At 38.9% G+C, this 22188-nt stretch overlaps 1 protein-coding gene across 1 annotated transcript in view; it reads left to right on the plus strand.

Annotated features, from left to right (window-relative positions):
• The window catches only part of arhgef10 (Rho guanine nucleotide exchange factor (GEF) 10), a 234779-nt gene that overhangs the window by 165028 nt on the left and 47563 nt on the right, over positions 1-22188 (plus strand). The window contains exon 26 of the mRNA XM_028797766.2: positions 21603-21745. Within this exon, the coding sequence (XP_028653599.2) occupies positions 21603-21745 (143 nt within the window). The remainder of the gene's footprint in view (positions 1-21602; positions 21746-22188) is intronic.

A 22188-nucleotide genomic window follows, 5' to 3' on the forward strand; every position in this document is an offset into this window, starting at 1 on the left:
CACAAAGAAGTGCACAACAAAAGAAGCTGATAATATCTTCCTCATGTTATGTTGTGCAAGAGTAGTGCATAAAACCAGAACATACATAATTAATGGTCAGTATTTAGTGGCCTTTCCTCTTCAGAATTCTGTTTTACAAGCCCACAGATTTTCATGTGATGTAATTTGGTAGTACCCTAAAAATAATTAATGCTTAATCATTCTATAACTTAATCGAAATGTGTATGTGTTTATATATGCCAATTTAATATCAGGAAAAAAAAATACTGTATTTGTATATTTACTGTTAGTGCATGAGAACAATGTAACTAGGACTATACTTTTGTATGTGAAGAAAAAGATGAAGTAGATAATGGTTTGGGTTCTGTTATGGAGTGTTATGTAGTTCCATATATCCCACACACATCTGTGCTTAGTCCTTGCTTAAATGGAATAAGCCTCACTCCCTAAGTATTGTTCCAGTATCATATGAGGTAAGACAAGATGGGCCACAAAACAACAGGGTTAATGAAGAATATTTTTTCTATTTGGTGGGAAAGCATCTAGCAAAAGTATGAAGTCCGGTCGGAGAGTGAGTGTAATGTCTCACAATTAATGAATACTGAAGTTGTGCCTATAAGCATATGAAGTGAACAAAATATTAAAATGTAGTACAAAGTGAGATTAAACTCCCTGACAGAAAAAGATGGTGATGTAATAAAGCTTACAGTGAGGCTGTTATCTCCAACAGAGGAAATGAGCAGTGTGCCACAGATGGCAGCAGTGATGCTTCCTGGCAGAAATAGTAGGTAAAGCCCACAGGCTAAGTAATTTTGGGAGCCATGTAGTGGAAAAGAGCAGTACATCATGGCAAGCACATCAAGAAATTGTTTCAATAGTTGCAAAATATGGGAAAGAGAGGCTATTTCCTTATAGAAAGAAGGGTGGCCAAGTTCCTTTCAGCCAAAGGCATTCCTACAGAAAGAGCAGTGAAAGCCATAGGTCATGGTGCTAATGCAATCAAAAAGTCAGGATGATGATATTTTCTATCCAAAGACATCCTTGCTAAAATCCCTACATAGCAAGTTGTTACCAATACATGACTGGAGCTAGGGGCAGACAGGTATGAAGAAGATAACTGCAAATTCCAGGTTATGATGATATTATAAAATTTAGCTGCACCGAGACAAGGCAATGTTCTTTAGTATTGCATGACTACAGATATCCTTTCCTTGTCTGCACTCATTACCTTAGTGGAAAGGATCATTCCTTCTCAGTATGGTACACTTAATAAGGTAAAAGATGTATACAGGGAAGAATATTGCACAAAAAATCCCAGTAGAAATCAGTCATTTAAAACTTCAGAGGAAAGTACTAGGGTAAACATGTTGCTTGAATTTGACTGTGTTTGTGTGTGTGCATGTGTGTACGTGTGCATATGATGAGGAGAATTTCTAAGGTGAGCATCACTTGTAGCTGTATTGAACAATAATAATTTATCCACAAACAATCTACTTTTTATTCTACTACTGTTTTCAGGGTTATCCTTATCTCTTTTACAATATACTGCATATGTTTACAAAATGTTACAGTTCAGTTGAATGAGTATGGTGGGGGAACTTTACAGGAAGTGCCAAAAATGTGTTTTATTTTTTGAAATTCTGTTCAATTTATTCTTGTGAAATGCATTCACTTTTATAAATTCAACATGCCAATGCAATATTACTAGAGTAAAGATTAAATAAATGATAGAAACACACAATGCTGAACATACAAATAAATATATACATATATTTTTTTTTTAATTTTGCATTTCAAATTCATTGAAATGACAGGAAAAAGATGAATACAAAATTCTAGTCCCAAATTAGTACAGTTTAAACTCATTTGGGTGAGTACTTCGCAGTACACCAAGGCAGAGGGAAACCTCATCTGCTGTAGAATATGATGAAGGTCTTATACTGGACCATTAATGGTGATGATGTATCCATGGCAAGTTCCTACTTCATCATCTAAAATGACAACTTGAATATAATGAAGTGAGAATAACCAAATGAAGAGAGCACAGAGAAAATCCTCCTGCTCTCTTAGCCTGTTGGCTTGGGTTCAACTCCCTTCTTTCCTAGTGGCATGACTTATTCACTTACTCATCTATGTACCCAGAAAGCTTCTTCTACACCCTAAACACTCCATCCCCATTTTCCTTTGACCATGTTGCCTGTCCCTCCTGCCAACTGAGCATTCTCATTTACCATTTTACCAATTTACCTACTGTTTCTGTATTTGGATGGCAAGATGAAACATTTAATAACATTTTACCCTCCTCATCTTTTCTGACTGTTTTTTTGCTAGGTTTGCATTCGGCTACAATCAATGTCACTACTGGTAGCATGAAGGCGATACCTTAACCCTACAGAGGTTGCACAGGTAGTCCAACTTCTCCAGGATGGCACATCAATACGTGCCATTGCCAGAAGGTTTGCTGTGTCTCCCAGCACAATCTCAAGGGCATAGAGGAGATTCCATGAGGTAGGCAGTTGCTCCAGGAGAGCTGGACAGGGCCGTAGAAGGTCCTTAACCCATCAGCATGACCGGTATCTGCTCCTTTGTGCTAGGAGGAACAGGATGAGCACTGCCACAGCCCTACAAAATGGCCTCCAGTAGGCCACTGGTGTGAATGTCTCTGACCAAACAATCAGAAACAGACTTCATGAGGGAGCCTGAGGGCCCAACGTCTTCTAGTGGGCCTGTGCTCACTGCCTGGCACTATGGAGCTTGAATGGCACTTGCCAATTTGCCATAGAATTCCAGAATTGACAGGGCCATCACTGGCGCCCTGTGCTTTTCACAGATGAGAGCTGGTCCACCCTGAGCACATGTGACAGACATGAAAGGGTCTGGAGAAGCCATGGAGAATGTAATGTTTCCTGTAACATCGTTCAGCATGACCGGTTTGGTGGTGGGTCAGTGATGGTCTGGGGAGGCATATCCATGGAAGGACGCACAGAGTTCTACAGGCTAAACAACGGTACCTTGACTGCCATTAGGCATCGGGGTGAAATCCTTGGACCAATTGTCAGACCCTATGCTGATGCAGTGGGTCCTGGGTTCCTCCTGGTGCATAACAATTTCTGGCCTCATGTGGCGAGAGTATGCAGGCAGTTCCTGGAGGATGAAGGAATTGATACCATTGACTGGCCCCCATGCTCACCTGATGTAAATCCAATATAACACCTCTGGGACATTATGTTTGGTCTATTCGACGCCGTAAGGTTGCGCCTCAGACTGTCCATGAGCTCATTGATGCCCTGGTCCAGATCAGGGACGAGATCCCCTAGGACACCATCCGTCGTCTCATTAGGAGCATGCCCTGACGTTGTCAGGCATGCATACAAGCGTGTGCGGGCCATACAAACTACTGAGTACGATTTTGAGTTGTTGCAGTGAAATTTCGGGAAAATGGACCAGCCTACCGCTTATTTTTTCACTTTGACTTTTGGGTTGTCTTTGAATTCAGCCCTTTGTAAGTTGAATTTTCATTTCCATCAAACGATGTGGCATCCTTTCATTCCTAACACATTACCCAGTCCATATCAGTATAGATATCCAGCAGGATTTTTTCCCATTGAGATCTAATGTGTTTTCAAGTGTTCCTTTAATTTTTTTTGAGCAGTCTATAAATAAACCTTTAGTATTTAGTGAAACAGCAGTTTTTTGTTTTTTTTTGATTATGTAATAAATAAAAGTGTATAGAATATTTTAGGTGTCTTCCAGCTCCAGAGACTGGAGTTTAATTCTTCGACCAGATTCCATCAATATGGCATTTTTATGTTTGTTCCATGTCTGTGTGGATGTTTTTAAGTTACCTTATTTGCAAGTGTGTTTGAGTCAGCATGTGTGCCCTATGCAGATTTCTCTTTATTCCATGTGCCTGATGCTACCTACTGTTCTTCCCTGTAGCTCTGCAAATAAAAATAGTGGATTTATTCAGTTGATCCCATGACCTAGCATTATTATATAATAATTGCATGTTCATGCAATTAATATATGGTGTGTTCTTTATAGTTGAAATGTCCTTGGCAGCATATTGAATGAGTACTTGTTTAGCCTAGAGATAATAATAATCTCCAGGGCTGACCTACTTTTGCATCAGACAAATTAGTGTGGACTGAACAGAGAGGATCACAGGCATCTCTGAGCATGGAGATTGAAGCAGTGACCATGTGACATCTCCAGTGTAACAGAATAAACAACAGTGACTTGAGATGCAAGACAGAAATGTTACCACTGCGTTTATATACTTGTTACAACTAGTTTAATAAGTATTGTTTATTCCTCTCCTAAATAATCTGTCAGGGATATTTTTTTAGAATCAAAGCAAAACATGGCATATAGTCTTGATATTGTTAATTGTAATGCTGAAGTGCGAGGCTACAGTATGAAGCTCAAAGAAAGCGACTCTGTTGCCAAAGTGAAAGAAGAGAGAGAAACTCGTTTAGCCACTGATAGACAACAGAGGTGAGCACGTCGGCAAAATGAAACTGCCGGTAAAAGAGAACCTCGCTTAGCCACTGATGCACAACTGATGTGATTGATTGATTGAAGTGGCTAGAATCCATGGTTTTTAGGAGCCCTGGCTTTTTACACAGGCTTACACAGCTGGTATCTCCCTCTCTTCCCGGGTCCTCCCTACGTGGAGTTTGCATGTTCTCCCCATGTCTGAGTGGGTTTCCTCCCACAGTCCAAAGACATGAAGGTTAGGTGCATTGCTGATCCTAAATTGTCCCTAGTGTATGCTTGGTGTGTGTGTTTGTGTGTGTGTGTCCTGCTGTGGGCTGGCGCCCTGCCCGGGATTTGTTCCTGCCTTGCGCCCTGTGTTGGCTGGTATTGGCTCCAGCAGAACCCTGTGATCCTGTGTTAGGATATAGCAGGTTGGAGAATGACTGACTGACATACATTTACCTTCATTAGATATGTGATTAGTTGAATGCCATATTGTAATTAAAATTTTTAATTTTTTGATGGCCCTTATGTATGTATGTATGTAGATGTACGCTGACCAGCCACTTTATTAAGTACATCTTGCTAGTACCAGGTTGAACCTCTCTTGCCTTCAGAACTGCTCTAGTTCTTCGTGGCATAGATTCAACAAGGTGTTGGAAACATTCCTCAGGGATTTTGTTCCATATTGAAATGATACCATCTTGCAGTTGCTGCAGATTTGTCAGCTGCACATTCGTGATGCAAATCTTTCATTCCACCACATCCCAAAGGTGCTGTATTAGATTGAGATCTGGTGTCTTTGGAGGCCATTTGAGTACAGTGAACTCATTGTCATGTTCAAGAAACTAGTTTGAGATGATTTGAGCTTTGTGACATGGTGCATTATCCTGCTGGAAGCAGCCATCAGATGATGGGTACACTTCAGTCATAAAGGGATGGACATGGTCAGCAGCAATACTCAGGTTGTGGCATTTAAACTACGTTTAATTGGTATTAAGGGGCCTAAAGTGTGCCAAGAAAATATCCCCCACATCATTAAACCTAGCCTGAACTATTGATGCAAGGCAGGATGGATACATGCTTTCATATTGCTGACCCCAAATTCTGACCATACCATCCGAATGTCTCAGCAGAAATCAAGACTCATGAGACCAGGCAACATTTTTCAGATCTTCTGTTGTGGAATTTTGGTGAGCCTGTGCAAACTGTAGCCTCAGTTGCCTGTTCTTACATAGCTGACAGGAGTGACACCCGGTGTGGTCTCTTGCGCTGCTGCTTCAAGGTTCGTCATGTTGTGCATTCAGAGATACTCTTTTGCATAACTCAGTTGTAACGAGTGCTTATTTGAATTACTGTTTTCTTTCTATCAGCTCAAACGAGTCTGGCCATTCTCCTCTGGCATCAACAAGGCATTTTCCCTAAGAGAACTGCCACTTACTGGATATTTTCCCTTTTTTGGGCCATTCGCTATAAACCCTAGAGATGATTGTGCATGAAAATCCCAGTATATTAGCAGTTACTGAAATACTCAAACCAACCTGTCTGGCACCAACAACCGTGCCATGTTCAAAGTCACTTAAAACACCTGTCATCCCTAATCTTATGCTCAGTTTGAACTTCACCAGGTCGTTTTGACAATGTTTATATGCCTAAATGTATTGAGTTGCTACCATGTGATTGTCTGATTAGATATTTGCATTAACAAGCAGTTGAACAGGTGTACCTAATAAAGTCACCAGTGAGTGTTATATAGTAAATCAATCAAAGCACTGCATTAGTTGTTTTCATTCTTTATAATGCTCCCAGTTTTAGAAGGAATGTCCATCAGTACTATAGTACTCTAAGAAGATCTTACCTTGACTTTATTTGCTCTTAAAACCTATTCAAAATTTTAACAAATACCTTAAGGTGTGCATCACAAGTGTCTTATACAGCTTAATCATAACATTTACACTTCTACTGTGCACAATGAGGGAGAGATGCTATCCAGCAATTTGGCCACATTTATTTTTGATTCATTAGAACAGGGGTGTCGAACTCCGGGCCTGGAGGGCCGCAGTGGCTACAGGTTTTAGTTCTAGCTCTTTTCCTAATCAGTGACCAGTTTTCACTTCTAATTAACTCCTTTTCCCTTTATTTCAATAGCCCTGTTTTTAAGGCTTCAGTCCTCTGAATTGATTTGTTTCTTCATTAAATGGCAGCCAAATAGAAATGAGACATGAAACGAGCCAACAGATGACCAGCTGAACTGGGATTTCAAACCAATTTCACTCCAAACACTCTCTTAATGAGAAGCTGATTCTTGCTGTTAATTAAGCCCATTATTTAATTCAATGGCTTGTTGCTGCTCTCATTCTGCCACAGCAGATATTTCCAAATTTGTTGATTTTTCTGTTTTTTCAAAGAACATTGCCAAAATGTTTTGGTGACCTGAGAGATCAACCTTACTGAGACCTTCGCCTTTCTTTATTTTCAGATATTGTGTGATGGGCACAAGTGAGCTGGTCATATGGTGGCTTGTTTGATGTCTCATTATTGTTTGGCTACTAATTAAGGAAAAAGAGACAATTAAGGGGCCTGAGTCAAGTTAATTAAAACTAAAGCAAAAGAAATTGGCAGTAAAAATGGCTCACTAATGAAGAAGATTGTTAGAATGAAAACATACAGCCACTGCGGCCCTCGAGGACCGGAGTCCAACACCTGTGCATTAGAACATTAGAACAATCTAGACAAGAACAGGCCATTCAGCCCAACAAAACTCGCCAGTCCTATCCACTTAATTCTTCTAAGAAAACATCAAGTCTAGTTTTGAAAGTCCCTAAAGTCTTACTGTCTACTACACTACTTGGTAGCTTATTCCTATTGTCTGTGGTACTTTGTGAAAAGAAAAACTTCCTACCCTTAACAAGTTTCCAACTGTGTCCCCGTGTTCTCAATGAACTCATTTTAAAATAATAGTCTTGATCCACTGTATTAATTCCCTTCATAATTTTAAACACTTCAATCATGTCACCTCATAATCTTCTTTTGTTTAAACTGAAAAGGCTCAGCTCTTTAAATCTTACTTCATAATTCATCTCCCGTAGCCCTGAAATGAGCCTAGTCACTGTTCTCTGCACCTTTTCTGGCACTGCTATTCCTTTTTGTAGCCTGGATACCAAAACTACACACAGTGCTCTAGATGAGGCCTCACCAGTGCGTTATAAAGCTTGAGCATAACCTCCTTGGACTTTTACTCTACACATCGTGCTATGTAACCTAACTTTCTTTTACCCTTCTTATTGGCTTCTGAACTCTGTCTGGCAGTTGATAGTGTCGAGTCTATTACGACTCCTAATATTCTCATAAGGTGTACTCTTGATTTTCAGACCTACCATTGTGTATTCATACCTATCATTTTACTTCCTACATGTAATACTTTACATTTACTTACATTAAACTTCATTTAGCACAAATCTGCCCAAGCCTATATGCCATCCAAGTCCCTTTGTAATGATTTAACGGATTCCAGATTATCTGCCAAACCACCTGTCTGCAAACTTAACCAGCTTGTTACTTATATTAGTATTTAAATCATTTATATATTAAAAATATCAGTGGCCCTACTCCCACTCCCACTTTAGTTTGTATCCCAGCCATCCATGTGGCACCTTATCAAATGCTTTCTGAAAGTCTAGATAAATAATATCATAAGCTCCACTTTGATCGAACTCTTTTGTTGCTTCCTTATAGAATTCCAGCATGTTAGTAAAACATGATCTCCCTCTTCTGAATCCATGATAACTGTTCACAAAAACCTCTGTACTTGCCATGTGCTGCTCAGTTTTATCCTTAATAATTCCTTCCATTAATTTTGCTGTGATGCATGTAAAGTTTACTGGCCTATAGTTGCTTGGATCTGCCTGGTCATCCCTTTTATGTAACGGGATATTTGCCATTTTCCTGTCCTTCAGAATTTCCCTAGAGTGCTGTGATTTCCTAAAAATATGTGTCAAGGGTTTTTTAATATGTGCTCGCTAACCTCCTTAAGAACTTAAGGGTAAATATTATCTACTCCTGGGGATTATTTTTGATTTCATCTTATTTAATCTGAGCAGTACTTCTCCCTCTACAATTTCCAAATCAATCCGTATCTCCTTAGTAGTCCCGTTTTCCACTGGAAGGTTATCCACTTCCTCAATTGTGAAGACCTTCATAAAATGCTTATTTGGAGCATCCACTATTTTATTGTCTGTATTTTTAAATTCCCCTTTACTATTCCTGATGCACTTCACTCCTACTTGACTGATCTTTTACTACTAAAATAATGAAAGAATCTATTTGGGTCATCTTTCACCTTATCTGCTATATTCCTCTCCAACTGTCTTTTAGCCTCCCTAATATCCTTCTTAATGGTTGCCCTCATGATCTCATATGCCCTAGATTCACATTTGAGTTATTAGTCTTATACACCTTATACAGCAGTTTTTTCCTTTGCATCTTTTTTAACTCTTTATTAACCCACTGCAAAGTTTTTAATTTCCTATTAATTCCAAATTTAGGTGTGTACCTGTCCTGCATTACATGTAAATTTTTTTTAAACCTGTTTCGCTACTCCTCAACTGTCTCTATACTTAAAAGCATATCCTAGTCTATTCTCTTTAGACATTGCAACATTTGCACAAAATTTGTCCTACCAAAGTTAAACTTAACAGTTTTAGGTTTTGCATCTGCACTCTTACAAAACAATGGGAATTGTATTATATTATGGTCACTTGACCCTAGTGGCTCAATCACCTCTACACCCTGAATTCTATCCTTATTATTTAAAAAAAATAAATCTAGACAAGCTTCACCCTGTGTTGGTGATTTAAAATACAGGTAAAATTCAGTTACAACGAACTGCCAGAGACCTAAATAATATTTCGCTGTAATGAAAATTTAATTGTAGTGGGATTCTGTATTTGTAACTATAGTGCTTTCTTTAACTTGCGTCCAGGCATTTACAATCAATTCAATAGTTTCTTTCGTGTTAATTTTCACCTCCTCCTGACTACAAGTTATGCTGACGAGAATTTTTCTCAGCATTTCCTTGCGATAATACACTTTCAGGGTGCGAATGATGCCCAAATCCAATGGCTGAAGCACTGCTGTGCAATTGGGTGGGAGGAATTCAACACGAACATTATTTAAATGTGGAAGCATGTTGTGGGCAGCACAGTTATCAATCAGAAGCCAAATCATCCTTTTCTTCTTCTTCATATTGTGAGGTTTCTGAACTCTTTTGGGATCCCGCCCCCCACCCAATGGGGTGACATGCAAAAGTGCGTCCAGAAGCACAATTGCCACGTCTGTGGAAGATTGTTTGTCCGTTGCTGGGGCAGGGCAACAGCAGGCTCACAGCGCTTCAGTGAAGTGCCACAGAAGCAAATCCTAAAATATCAGGGTCATGCTATAAGTCCCTGTCTTGCACCCCAAAACACGAGGCTGAGTCTCAGTACTTTATCAAAACCATCTTTATTCAACTTGAAACAGGAACAGCACAGTTATTTATTGTAGCAGGATCTGACACTCTCCTATACACAGACACAGCAGTCAGACAGGGTTGTGACCAGGTTAGTGGCCAAGTAATCCTGTTTCCTGCATTTACAAAGTTCCTTGCATCACCCATCGAGATCTTTTCTGTTTGCTTTGGTGAAGAGCCAAAGCAGAGTTGTGAGCCTGCTGTTGCTCCGGCAACGGATAAACAGTCTTCCACAGACACGCTGATCGCACTTCAGATGCTCTTTGACATGTTGTCCACTTGGGGGAGATCCCAAGAAAGTTTAGAAACCTCACATTTTCTTGAATGAGTGCCACATTAATAGGAATGGTTCTTGAACGAGCATCACTGAACCACATAAAAACTGCTTTTTTGACGTCTTCAAATGCAGCAGTTCGCATACGTTTGCAACCTGAGATTTTTCTTCTTTTTTTGTTCGGTCTTTCAAGAAAGTTGACAGTGTCCATGGTGAAATTCTGAATTCACAGGCAGCATGTTTTTTCTTTTTGCCGCAATTGAGAGCAGCAAAAATTACGTTTTTTTTTTCTAATATGAATTGTTATCGTTTTTTCATGTCTGCCATTTCTATAGGAGGGTGACATTGAGTTAAATTCCAGTGGATGTTTTTCAGATGTTGACGAGCAATCAGCAAAAGGTATCACTGAAAACCACCGAAAACAAAAACAGCAAAAAAAAAAAAAAACAGTACGACAAAAGCTCAAAGAACTCGCAGCACAACTGAGCTGCGACCACAGAACTAACTGCTCTGTTGGTAATTCATTCAGGCATTTCAAGGTCTTTTGGGCACTTCGTTGTAATGAAAGTATCTTCTGAATGAATTTCGTAGTAACAAGATTTCTATAGACTCTCGTCATATGGGGAAACAGTCGGGACCATAAAAATACTTAGTTGTAATGAAAATTTCATTGTAAAGATATTCCTTGTAACGGAATTTTAGCTGTATGTGTAAAAAAAAACAGTCACCGATTTACTTCTAAAAACTCTTGCTCTTGTGCTCTGCTATTTGCAAGGTTATCCCAGTTAATATTCAGATAGTTAAAGTCTCCCACGACTATAATATCCATCTGTAAACTTGCCTTTTTAATATTACTAAAAGAATGTGTTGAAATTACTGTCCGCATTGAGTGGTCTATAACACACTCCTAAAATATGACCTCCTCCTCTGTACCTTGTTTGTTGGTATATATTTTTGAGTTTACCTAGCTCACCTGCATTTTTTTCCCCTACATATTGGTTTCTTTGTTGATAATAGTGTTTCTTATGGAAAATGCTTCACTCCCTTGTATTAAAAAATGCTGCTGTTATTAGACAGTGACATTAATTTGTACATTAAGAGCTACCATACGGTACTACAAAGTGCATGTTTGCAGTTTTTATCAGTGTTTCAGCTGCAACTGAGAATTTGCCAGTAGCAGTATAAATTGTTCTTTTGTCTTTAGAACAACGCAGACCAAAACAAAAAATAAAGCTGAAAAGTCCTATTGTGCAGTCTTAAACACTCCTTTTTTTCTAAATCACTTTGTGTGATTTGTATTCCAATGATCACAATAGAATGAGATCATAGATATTTGGCAGGATGTCGCTACACTAGGAAAGAAGAGCACAAAACTACAGTTTATTTTTAACTGCCTTCTTAAACGTTTAACAGTTGTTAACACACTATCTCAAATGATATTAAGGTTTAATTATACGTATGTATTTTTTTTTAGTTAGGTGAGGAAGACTTACACTTGTGTAGTGTAGGTTACAGGTTTTGTCAGAGTATGACTAATCTGTTGCATTGGAGTTTGTTCATACTTATAGTAGCACTGTTGAGAGTGCACAGCTGTGCACAGCAAGGCATGGTAAAGGTCCTGTCCATTTTAATTTTGGCAAAAGCAGAACCCTTACAGTAACTCTCATTGGACACAGTGCAAGACACATTACAAGTTCCCAAGAATAAAGTCCTGAAAAGTTCCAAAATTGCAAACTAGAGGGGGAAACTGTCAAACCCAGCTAGTAACAAGGGCAAAAACAGGATATTTATAAATAAAAATATGTATTTTTCATAAAACTGTTTTAACAAAAAGAAAGCTCAGTGAGCATAAAAAGCAATAAAGGCGTTGTCTGAATCACAAGACAATCCAAGCGGACAAAATCCCAATATTTATCCCAGAAGTTTGAAATCAAAAGTAGATCATGAAGTCAAAAATCCAATTAATCTCAAAATGCACTGCAAAACCTCAAATAAACTCTCACCAACTCCCAAGTGAATTCAAATGAAACACCTATGGGTTACCCCCACCTATATAGGGCTGAGAACAGTCCCTTGTGGTGATGGGCAGGTGGCCCCATATTTTGGGGAACCACCCACTAAACACAAGGCATATAACAAAGGCATGAATACTTATACATAAAAAGCAAAGAATATTGCAAATTATAAACACAAAACCATATTACCATGAACAAAAGAGTCACAGATTAACAAGAAAGTCATAAAAACAGCATTTGAACCCCACCTGGAAGGAGGCAAAACTGGCTGAAATACAACACAACATGCTTTTACGTGTATGCATTAAGCTTTTTTTAGTCATTTGAATCCTATGTATTTCTACTACTTACTGTTGCCAAATAGCTTTATATTTTAATTACTTAATTGCCTGTGCCATGTGTTGAATCTACTTTGCAGTTTTATCCTATAAACATTTTTCTCACATTTGTCTTCTGTGTCTTCATAAAAGTTGCTATTTAGGGGAGCAGTTAATCAATTTACAGTACAGTCTAGTAAGATACAACAGTAGTTCTCTCATTCTTCAACAATTCATGTATAGCTGAACCTGACTGCATTTTATTCTGGATTGCTTTGTGAATCCTGATCATTTTTGTCCGTCTCATTTTCAGTTAGGGACTTATTATAACCATGTCTTCGTCCTCCTCTGATTTTATAAAACTGTATGTATAGCCTTTCAAAGACCAGCAGAATAAGCTAGCATTGTCCTCACAGTTGATGTTTAAGTCAGTGTTTGAGTTATTGTTGTAGGTAGGCTACAATGTACCTAGAGGTGTTCAATTCATTGATAGATTGAGTAGCTTCAGAAATCAATTAATTCTCAGGTCAACTCTTGAGGCTCATGGTGTGATTCAACATTATTTCATAGAATTTTTTTTTTTTTTTAACCCATTATTAAACAAATGCCTTTTACAATTTTGAAAAGGTTTGGTGTTTTTAAATGGATTATTTAGAAATTACTGTTTAAGTTGCACATTTGCCTTCCCTGTGGTATAATTCTACTAAATTCCGTATATTCGTGACTCTGGCGCCGGCGCGAGTGGCAGCTATTCCAGCAGCTCCATGTATGACTTTATTTTTCTGCCTTTTTCTCTATTTCACTGTTAACTCCTACCAATTTCTTTTATGTGGACTCATTCCCGGGACACTTTTTACTACTTGGACATGGATTTTTACACGCCAAGACTCGTCTATTCAAGTAGTCAACTTGAAGCGCTGAGAACAAATGCCCGCGCCGGTGTGGTTCCCTATTTACCTGACGAGGTAAGAAGACAGTATCGTGGCAGCAGAGCCGGTGCTAAGATAAAAGCCAAGCGTTTAGCAAGAAAGTGGCGCTACAAACCTTTGGTGCCTTCTGTGATCCTGGGAAATGTGAACTCACTACCAAATAAAATCGACGAACTGGCTGCACTAGTGAATAATGTCAGGACCTACAGAGAATGCAATTTGTTGTGTTTTAGTGAAACGTGGCTAACAACTAACATCCCAGATGCTAACGTGGAGCTACCCGGGTTTAGCACAGTTAGAGCGGACAGAGACACAAGTACCTGCGGAAAGCAGAAAGGAAGAGGACTTGCACTCTACGTCAATACAAGATGCAACTCTGAACATGTTAACGTTAAAATCTCCACTTTCTGCAGGAATATCGAACTGTTGGCCGTAAGTCTGCGTCCCTATTACTTGCCCAGGGAGTTTGAACATGTCATTGTTGTTATTGTATACATCCCTCCTTGGGCAGACGAGGAGATAGCGGACTTCAACCATATAACGCTGGACAAAACATTACCTGCCTTCTCCCAGTATGTGAATTGTAACACCCGGGGAAATAGGACTATTAACCTACTGTTTGCAGACGTTAAAAGACACATACAGCGCCACCCTGCCTGCGCTTGGGAAAGCAGATCATAACCTGGTTCTGCTTCAGCCTCACTACAAACCAAGAGCGAGGGAGGTACCTACAACCACACGCTCATTCAGGAAGTGGTTCCCTGAGGCAGAGCAGGCTCTGAGAGACTGCTTTGGAACTACAGACTGTGATATCCTGGAGGGATCTTATAGTGAGAACATTGAGGAGGTTGTTGACTGCACTACTGACTACATCAACTTCTGTATGGACATTGTAGTTCCAGTAAGAACAGTACACTGCTATGCTAACAACAAGCCATGGATTACAAGTGACATCAAGGGACTTTTGAACCAGAAGAAAAGGGCTTTTAAAGACGGTGATCAGCATGAGCTCAAGCGCGTGTAGAAGGAACTCCGAGTCCAGCTCAGGGCGGCGAAGGAGCATTAGGCCTATAGGAGAAAGCTGGAGCAGAAGTTGCAGAATAACAGTATGAAGGAAGTGTGGGATGGGATGAAGGTCATCACTGGCTGCAGCTCGAAGCGGGGTGCCACCATCGAGAGAGATGTGGAGAGAGCAAACCAGATGAACAACTTTTTTAACAGGTTTGACCACCCTAACCCACTCTCACCTTGGAGTACTGCATCCTCCACCCATCCTTCTGCTGATACCAGCATAGGAGAGAGTTTACCCCAACCCACAATTACAGCAGCCCAGGTAAGCAGAGAGCTGAGGAGACTTCGTGCCAGCAAAGCAGCGGGTATAGATGGAGTATCGCCACGACTGCTGAAGGCCTGTGCGTTGGAGTTGGGGAGACCTCTACAGCGCATCTTCAACCTGAGCAATGGAACAGGGGAGAGTCCCGAGGCTTTGGAAAACATCTTGCATCACCCCAGTCCCAAAGGTATTACATCCTAGTGAGCTGAATGACTTCCAGCCTGTCGCTCTGACGTCGCATGTGATGAAAACCATGGAGCGGCTGCTGCTTCACCACCTGAGGCCACAGGTCCGTCACGCCCTTGACCCTCTGCAGTTCGCATACCAGAAGAAGGTGGGAGTGGAGGATGCCATCATCTACATGCTACACCGATCCCTCTCCCACTTGGACAGAGGCAGTGGTGCTGTAAGAATTATGTTTCTGGACTTCTCTAGCGCCTTCAACACCATCCAACCTCTGCTCCCTAGGGACAAGCTGACAGAGATGGGAGTAGATTCATACCTGGTAGCATGGATCTTAAAGACAGACCTCAGTATGTGTGTCTCGGGAACTGCAGGTCTGACATTGTGGTCAGCAACACAGGAGCGCCGCAGGGGGACTGTACTTTCTCTGGTCTTGTTCAGCCTATATACATCGGACTTCCAATACAACTCGGAGTCCTGCCACGTGCAAAAGTTCACTGACGACTCTGCTATCGTGGGCTGCATCAGGAGTGGGCAGGAGGAGTATAGGAACCTAATCAAATACTTTGTTACATGGTGCGACTCAAACCACCTACACCTGAACACCAGCAAAACCAAGGAGCTGGTGGTGGATTTTAGGAGGACCAGGCCGCTCATGGACCCCGTGATCATCAGAGGTGACTGTGTGCAGAGGGTGCAGACCTATAAATACCTGGGAGTGCAGCTGGATGATAAATTGGACTGGACTGCCAATACTGATGCTCTGTGCAAGAGAGGACAGAGCCGACTATACTTCCTTAGAAGGCTGGCGTCCTTCAACATCTGCAATAAGATGCTGTAGATGTTCTATCAGATGGTTGTGGCGAGCGCCCTCTTCTACGCGGTGGTGTGCTGGGGAGGCAGCATAAAGAAGAGGGACGCCTCACGCCTGGGCAAACTGGTGAGGAAGGCAGGCTCTATTGTAGGCACGGAGCTGGATAGTTTGACATTCGTGGCAGAGCGACAGGCACTGAGCAGGCTCCTGTCAATCCTGGAGAATCCACTGCATCCACTAAACAGTATCATCTCCAGACACAGGAGCAGCTTCAGCGACAGACTGCTGCCACTTTCCTGCTCCACTGACAGACTGAGGATTTCGTTCCTCCCCCACACTATGCGACTCTTCAATTCCACCCAGGGGGGGGGGGGGGGGGGGTAAATGTTAACATTATACAAAGTTATTGTCTGTTATACCTGCATTGTTATCACTCTTTTAATATTTCTTTATCAGTATGCTGCTGCTGGAGTATGTGAATTTCCCCTTGGGGATTAATAAAGCTATCTATCTATCTATCTATCTATCTATCTATCTATCTATCTATCTATCTATCTATCTATCTATCTATCTATCTATCTATCTATCTATCTATCTATCTATCTATCTATCTTAAATTAAATAGTTTGTTTTTACGAGTGTAATTTTAACAAGGAAGTTGTAATTAAAATCTGCCTTGTTTGCAACCAAAGTGAGCAAATGTCTTCTTATTATTGACTAACAACATTCTTTAAAAAATCAGGGAATTGGGTTTGAGGACTTACCATGAAAATTCGGACAATGGGTATGTCAGTTTTTTTTCTGCCCAAAAAAGAATAGCCACAGTTAGTTTTATGTTTGTTTCTTATTGTTGAGCAAGTAAAACTGTAGTGAACTATACAAAAGCCAGCCTTCATTCTGTGAAATGTAAAATATATCCTGTGATGTCAGCAGCATATGAAATAAACTACAAACATACAGTATCATTGGAGAGGCTTATATTTAAGGTATAATTCTGTCTTATATCAAGATTTAAACTAATGTATACAAAATATGTGACTAAGTAAATACTCTTACATATTTGGCAGGAATTGAGGCATTAAGGCTATGTATTTTGATATAACATGAACACATGAGATGCAGTAGGTTTTCTGAGTTATCTCAATCTTGTATATATATATACAGTATGTAAGAAATATATAGTCTGCAGGTAATAACAAGCTAGTTGGAGTGGCACATAATTTAGAATTGACCAAATTATTATAAAATAACTTGGACAGAATTCAGACTTGAACAAATATGTTGCAGCTGAAATTTAATAGATAGATAGATAGATAGATAGATAGATAGATAGATACTTTATTAATCCCAAGGGGAAATTCACATACTCCAGCAGCAGCATACTGATACAAAAAACAATATCAAATTAAAGATTGATAACAATGCAGGTAAAAACAGGCAATAACTTTGTATAATGTTAACATTTACCCCCCCAGGTGGAATTGAAGAGTCGCATAGTTTGGGGGAGGAACGATCTCCTCAGTCTGTCAGTGGAGCAGGACAGTGACAGCAATCTGTCGCTGAAGCTGCTCTTCTGTCTGGAGATGACACTGTTTAGTGGATGCAGTGGATTCTCCATAATTGATAGGAGCCTGCTGAGCACCCGTCGCTCTGCCACAGATGTCAAGCTGTCCAGTTCCATGCCAACAATAGAGCCTGCCTTCCTCACCAGTTTGTCCAGGTGTGAGGCGTCCTTCTTCTTTATGCTGCCTCCCCAGCACACCACTGCGTAGAAGAGGGCACTCGCCACAACCATCTGATAGAACATCTGCAGCATCTTATTGCAGATGTTGAAGGACGCCAGCCTTCTAAGGAAGTATAACCGGCTAAATATATATAATATATATAAGTATAACATTTAATGTAACTAAATGTTGAAGTATTACACATAGGAAGTAAAAATGCTAGGTTTTAGTACACAAGGTAGGTTTTAAACCTTGAAAGTACTCTTTCAGAGAAGGATGTAAGAGTCACAGTGGACTCTTTACTTTGTACATCCAAGCAGTGTACAGAAGCAATTAAGAAGGCTAACAGGAAGCTATATAGCCCGATGTATATAAGGCAGGTCAAAGGAAGTAATGATTAAGTTTCATAATGCACTAGTTAGGCCTCATCTGGAATACTGTGTGCAGTTCTGGACTCTGTTACAAATTGTCACGGCAGAGCTAGACAAAGTCCTGAGAAGAGTAGTTACGTTGTTTCCAGGACCGCAAGGCGTAAACTAAGAGGAGAGAAAGAAACAAATATTTTCATTTTAAACCACTTAAAGTTAAAAGATCACATGATTTCAAATTATGAAAATAATTCTTTTGTTTGACCACAGAACATGGAGACATGAATAGAAACATCACTAAGTTTCACAGAAATGTTATCAAATTTTCTTTACACAGAACCATAGACATGCGGAATAAGTAACTGATGGTGTGTAGACGGTATAGTAGTATAGTATACTATAGTGGGGAACTCAATTTGATGTTATTATTGAAAAATGAGGTGAAAAAGATTGAGCACTGGTAAGCTGAATGGCCTGTTTCTGTTGAAATTGTTGTAATATTATAGCTGTGGTCTGTACTTTAGTTAGTGTAGAATCAAAAACCTAAGCAATATATATTCTGGATGTTATATTGAAGTCATAAGTGATATCTAGGTTGGGAAAATGGTATACACTGACCCAAGGCTGTGATACACAGATAACCCCTTTCATATATTTGTATTTCTTACTTTTTTAACTTGTTTTTGCAATCTTATATCATTGTAGCTGTGTCCTGTACTTTAGTGACCACAGAGTTTATTATGCTTAAAACTAGCACTTTGGGATTTCTGAGAGTTATTGCTAAAGGCAATACCGGTTATTCTGTTTTATGGATTTGTTGATTATTTATTTAATATGTGATACAGTTGTGCTTTTTTCCTTATTTCATTATCAGCAGTAACTGACATCTAAAACAGGTATTACACATATATTAGGAAATGTAACATTGTCCTGCGCAATTTAGGTAAAAAGCTATGTATTTTCTGAAACCTCTAATGTTGTAAGCAAACACTTATTTAATTTGATTTGGGTTCTCTACAAAAATGTAGAATTTAGAGACACAAAGGAATTAAGATTTTGTTAAATGAAAAGAGGTCAGAGCTGGGTTTATGCCTTTTCTATAGTATCTTAACATGTTCTTATGACATTGTGCACAGCTCCATATAGGTGGTCAACAAAATCAAGCCTGTAACTGTTCCCAGTGCAAATACCTTCAATACCAAAAATAATTTATTTACTATCTTATTTATTTATTGTTTATTTACTTCCTTGCTTTATTTTGTTCATTTATGCTTTATGTTTCCAATTCAACAGTATGATTTAAAGAAAAAAAGAGGAAACCTGCTTTTCTAAGTGTATGGTTGAGGTGGTTAACCGAGCTGTTCAAAGCAATCTTTGCAAATGCTAGCAACTGTTTTTGGGGAGCTCTAAAGAATTCCCAGGTGCTCCAAAGCCATTTAGAAGACACCTGTCCAAAGTATCCTTGGAAATGGATGATTATTGTGTAATGAAAATACAGAGCAAAACTCACAGAGACTTTAAAGGTCAATGTTTTAGAGTGGGACATCTAAAGGACAGATTTTAATTTAGTTTTAGAATGCTATTTGGTCAGCACTATGTATTCTGTTTCCTTCCAGGGAATAGGTGACAGGTTCACAAGTCAACATTATAAGTTAGTAATTCTATTGTTTATCTTCTGTGTCCTTTTTCATCATCTGTTGAAAATGCTTTATGTATTTTTTGTTATAAAAGGGTTTTTATGTTCAGTTTATCTAAAAACTGAGTAAAGTATTTAAAAATGGTATGATTAATTAAAAATAGTAAAAATCATTCAAGATTGTAGCTGTTTTCACTGTTGAAAGTTTGTTTTTATTATAGCGAGGTATGAACTAGGAGCAAGTCGTGCCTTGCACTAGAAATGACAGGTAGCACACAGAGTCCAGCCCTCAGGACATCAAAGTAAAGTGAAACATGTAGAATATAAATGTATTATGTTAAGTTAAATATTGTTGGTTTTTTTTTTTTTTTTAAATATCTGCCTTTCACTGCCTTTCACTCCATTTCTGAAAGGTTGAGTAAGAGATCCTTTTCCCACTTTACTCTGGAGTCTTTGAAAGGAAGGATTTAAAAATGTTTTTTATATATTATAGAAATGCTGTCTGAGTCCTCAAGACTAATCAGTATTTCTTATGGAATAGAAATAGGTGGGAGGTGAGGAATATTGGGCAGATTTTGTTTAGCAGAGTTTCTAATTTATATATTTAGTGGAATAATTGTGTTGATGGAAAGTTAAATTTAGAGTGTAATTGATTGTAGGATGCAAAGACATTATCTATGTACAAACCTCTAATTGATTTAATTTAATTTTTAAAATTTTTTTCCAAACATTAAAAACTGTGAAAGTTTGAGAGGGTGGAAAAAGGTGGTTATCATGTAGAGGTGCCACAGAAAAAGGTCCTCTATCTTGAAGTGCTTCCAACATTGGTTCCATATTCTGAATGAAGGACAATTGGGTTGTTAGTATATTGACAATAACTTGTATTTACTGGGGCACAAAGAAAAGAATATAAAGAAGTACTGCAGGATTTTATTTCTATTTTGGACCCAGCCTATGTGTGTTCATCTATTTGCGTCATTGTCCCGGTTTTATAGCTTGTATATTTGCCATCCAGTAATAAAATTGAAAGTTAGGTAGAGCCCTGCCACCTTCAGCTTTAGGTCATTGTAGAGTCCCCTTTTGGATGCATGGATGTTTTGAATTCCAAATTAATTAGGTTATGGTTGAATCTCACATCTTAAAAAATGATTTGTTAATGCATATGGGGATGCTTTGAAATAGAAAAAGAAGTTTAGGAAGGATATGCATCTTGACAGTGTTAATTCTCCATTTACTTCTGCACATCTTACCTTTTTCCAAACAGACAGCAAAATTTTGTTGAAAAAGAGCTTTATATTTACTTGTGATGTAAACCCCTAGGTATTTTAACTGATCTGCAATGATAAAAGTGAAGTGTCCAGTCTAATGTGTGCTAGAGAGTTCACTGGAAGAAGCACACCTTTATTCAAATTAATTGAGATTCAAGACATCTTTTGAAATTCTGCTAGTGCTGTTAGGACTGCAGGCACAGTATTTTGTGTATCTGATATATATACTATCGTATCATCTGCATATAGAGATATTTTCTGTTCAAGTCTTTCTCTCATAATCTCCTTTATCTCATAAGCATTTCGAAAGTGAACAGCCAATGGCTCAATGACGACTGCAAATAGCATTGCTGACAGTGAGCATCATTGTCTAGTACCACATTCTAGTTTGAAGTAGTCTGAAATAATGCTGTTAATACAAACTGAAACTTCTGGACTAGAATACAGTAGTTTGATCCATGCACATCTTGTATCCTGCTTAAATGAGAGTGGATATTCAAGGAAAACTCCGGTTGAAGCAGAAAAAGAACTAAGAAAATTGTTCCCGACACCTTTTGAAATACGATTGTGAGTCACATCGTGTTCTGGCAAGGCAAAGAAGATTTTACCTGCAATTTGGTCCATTCATAATGAGACTTTTGCTACAATTATACTGTACATTCTATTTCCTTCTCAGCTATTTTTCCATTTCAATTACAATTATAATCATAATAACTATATTAAATTTTAAACTGTTTATTTTTGTTCATTTTGCAGATGGATTGTGGAACTCTGACTGTCCCACTGTAGTGAAACTTGGTGTCCTGCCAGTAAAGAGCATGTTACCAGTGGAAGACGCTATCTGGGCATCATCTGGTGGACAAGTATTTGTAATCAACGGCAGTAACCATATTATCGAGGTAAGAAAAGGAGTCAGTCAAGATTACCTGCTCTAAGCACCCATATAACATTTTTTGACATTTGAACATAAGCAGATCATGTGATTTATGCAGATTTTTAGGCTTTCAGAATTGAATGACATTATTTTTAAATGATATACAGCTTTCACATGTGGTCTGTATAGTGTTTCTGTGAACTGTAGAAGTCCTTTACAGCACTTAAATCCTGATTCGATTTTTAGTTTGCATGTTTTTTCCTTTTTTTTTTTTTTTTTTTTTCTTTTCTTCCTCACAGTACAAAGATCCAGTGGTAAGCTAACTGCTAAACCTAAACTACTTCAGATGTGAGTGAGTACTTTTAATTGACTGATATCCCATCCTGGATTGGTCACTGTCTTTGGGCCTTGTTTTTTGCTCATCACAATAACAAACTGAAATAAACAGAAGTCAAAGATAAGTGGGTG

The sequence above is a fragment of the Erpetoichthys calabaricus genome, chromosome 3 (assembly GCF_900747795.2).
Source record: "Erpetoichthys calabaricus chromosome 3, fErpCal1.3, whole genome shotgun sequence".
NCBI lineage: Eukaryota > Metazoa > Chordata > Cladistia > Polypteriformes > Polypteridae > Erpetoichthys > Erpetoichthys calabaricus.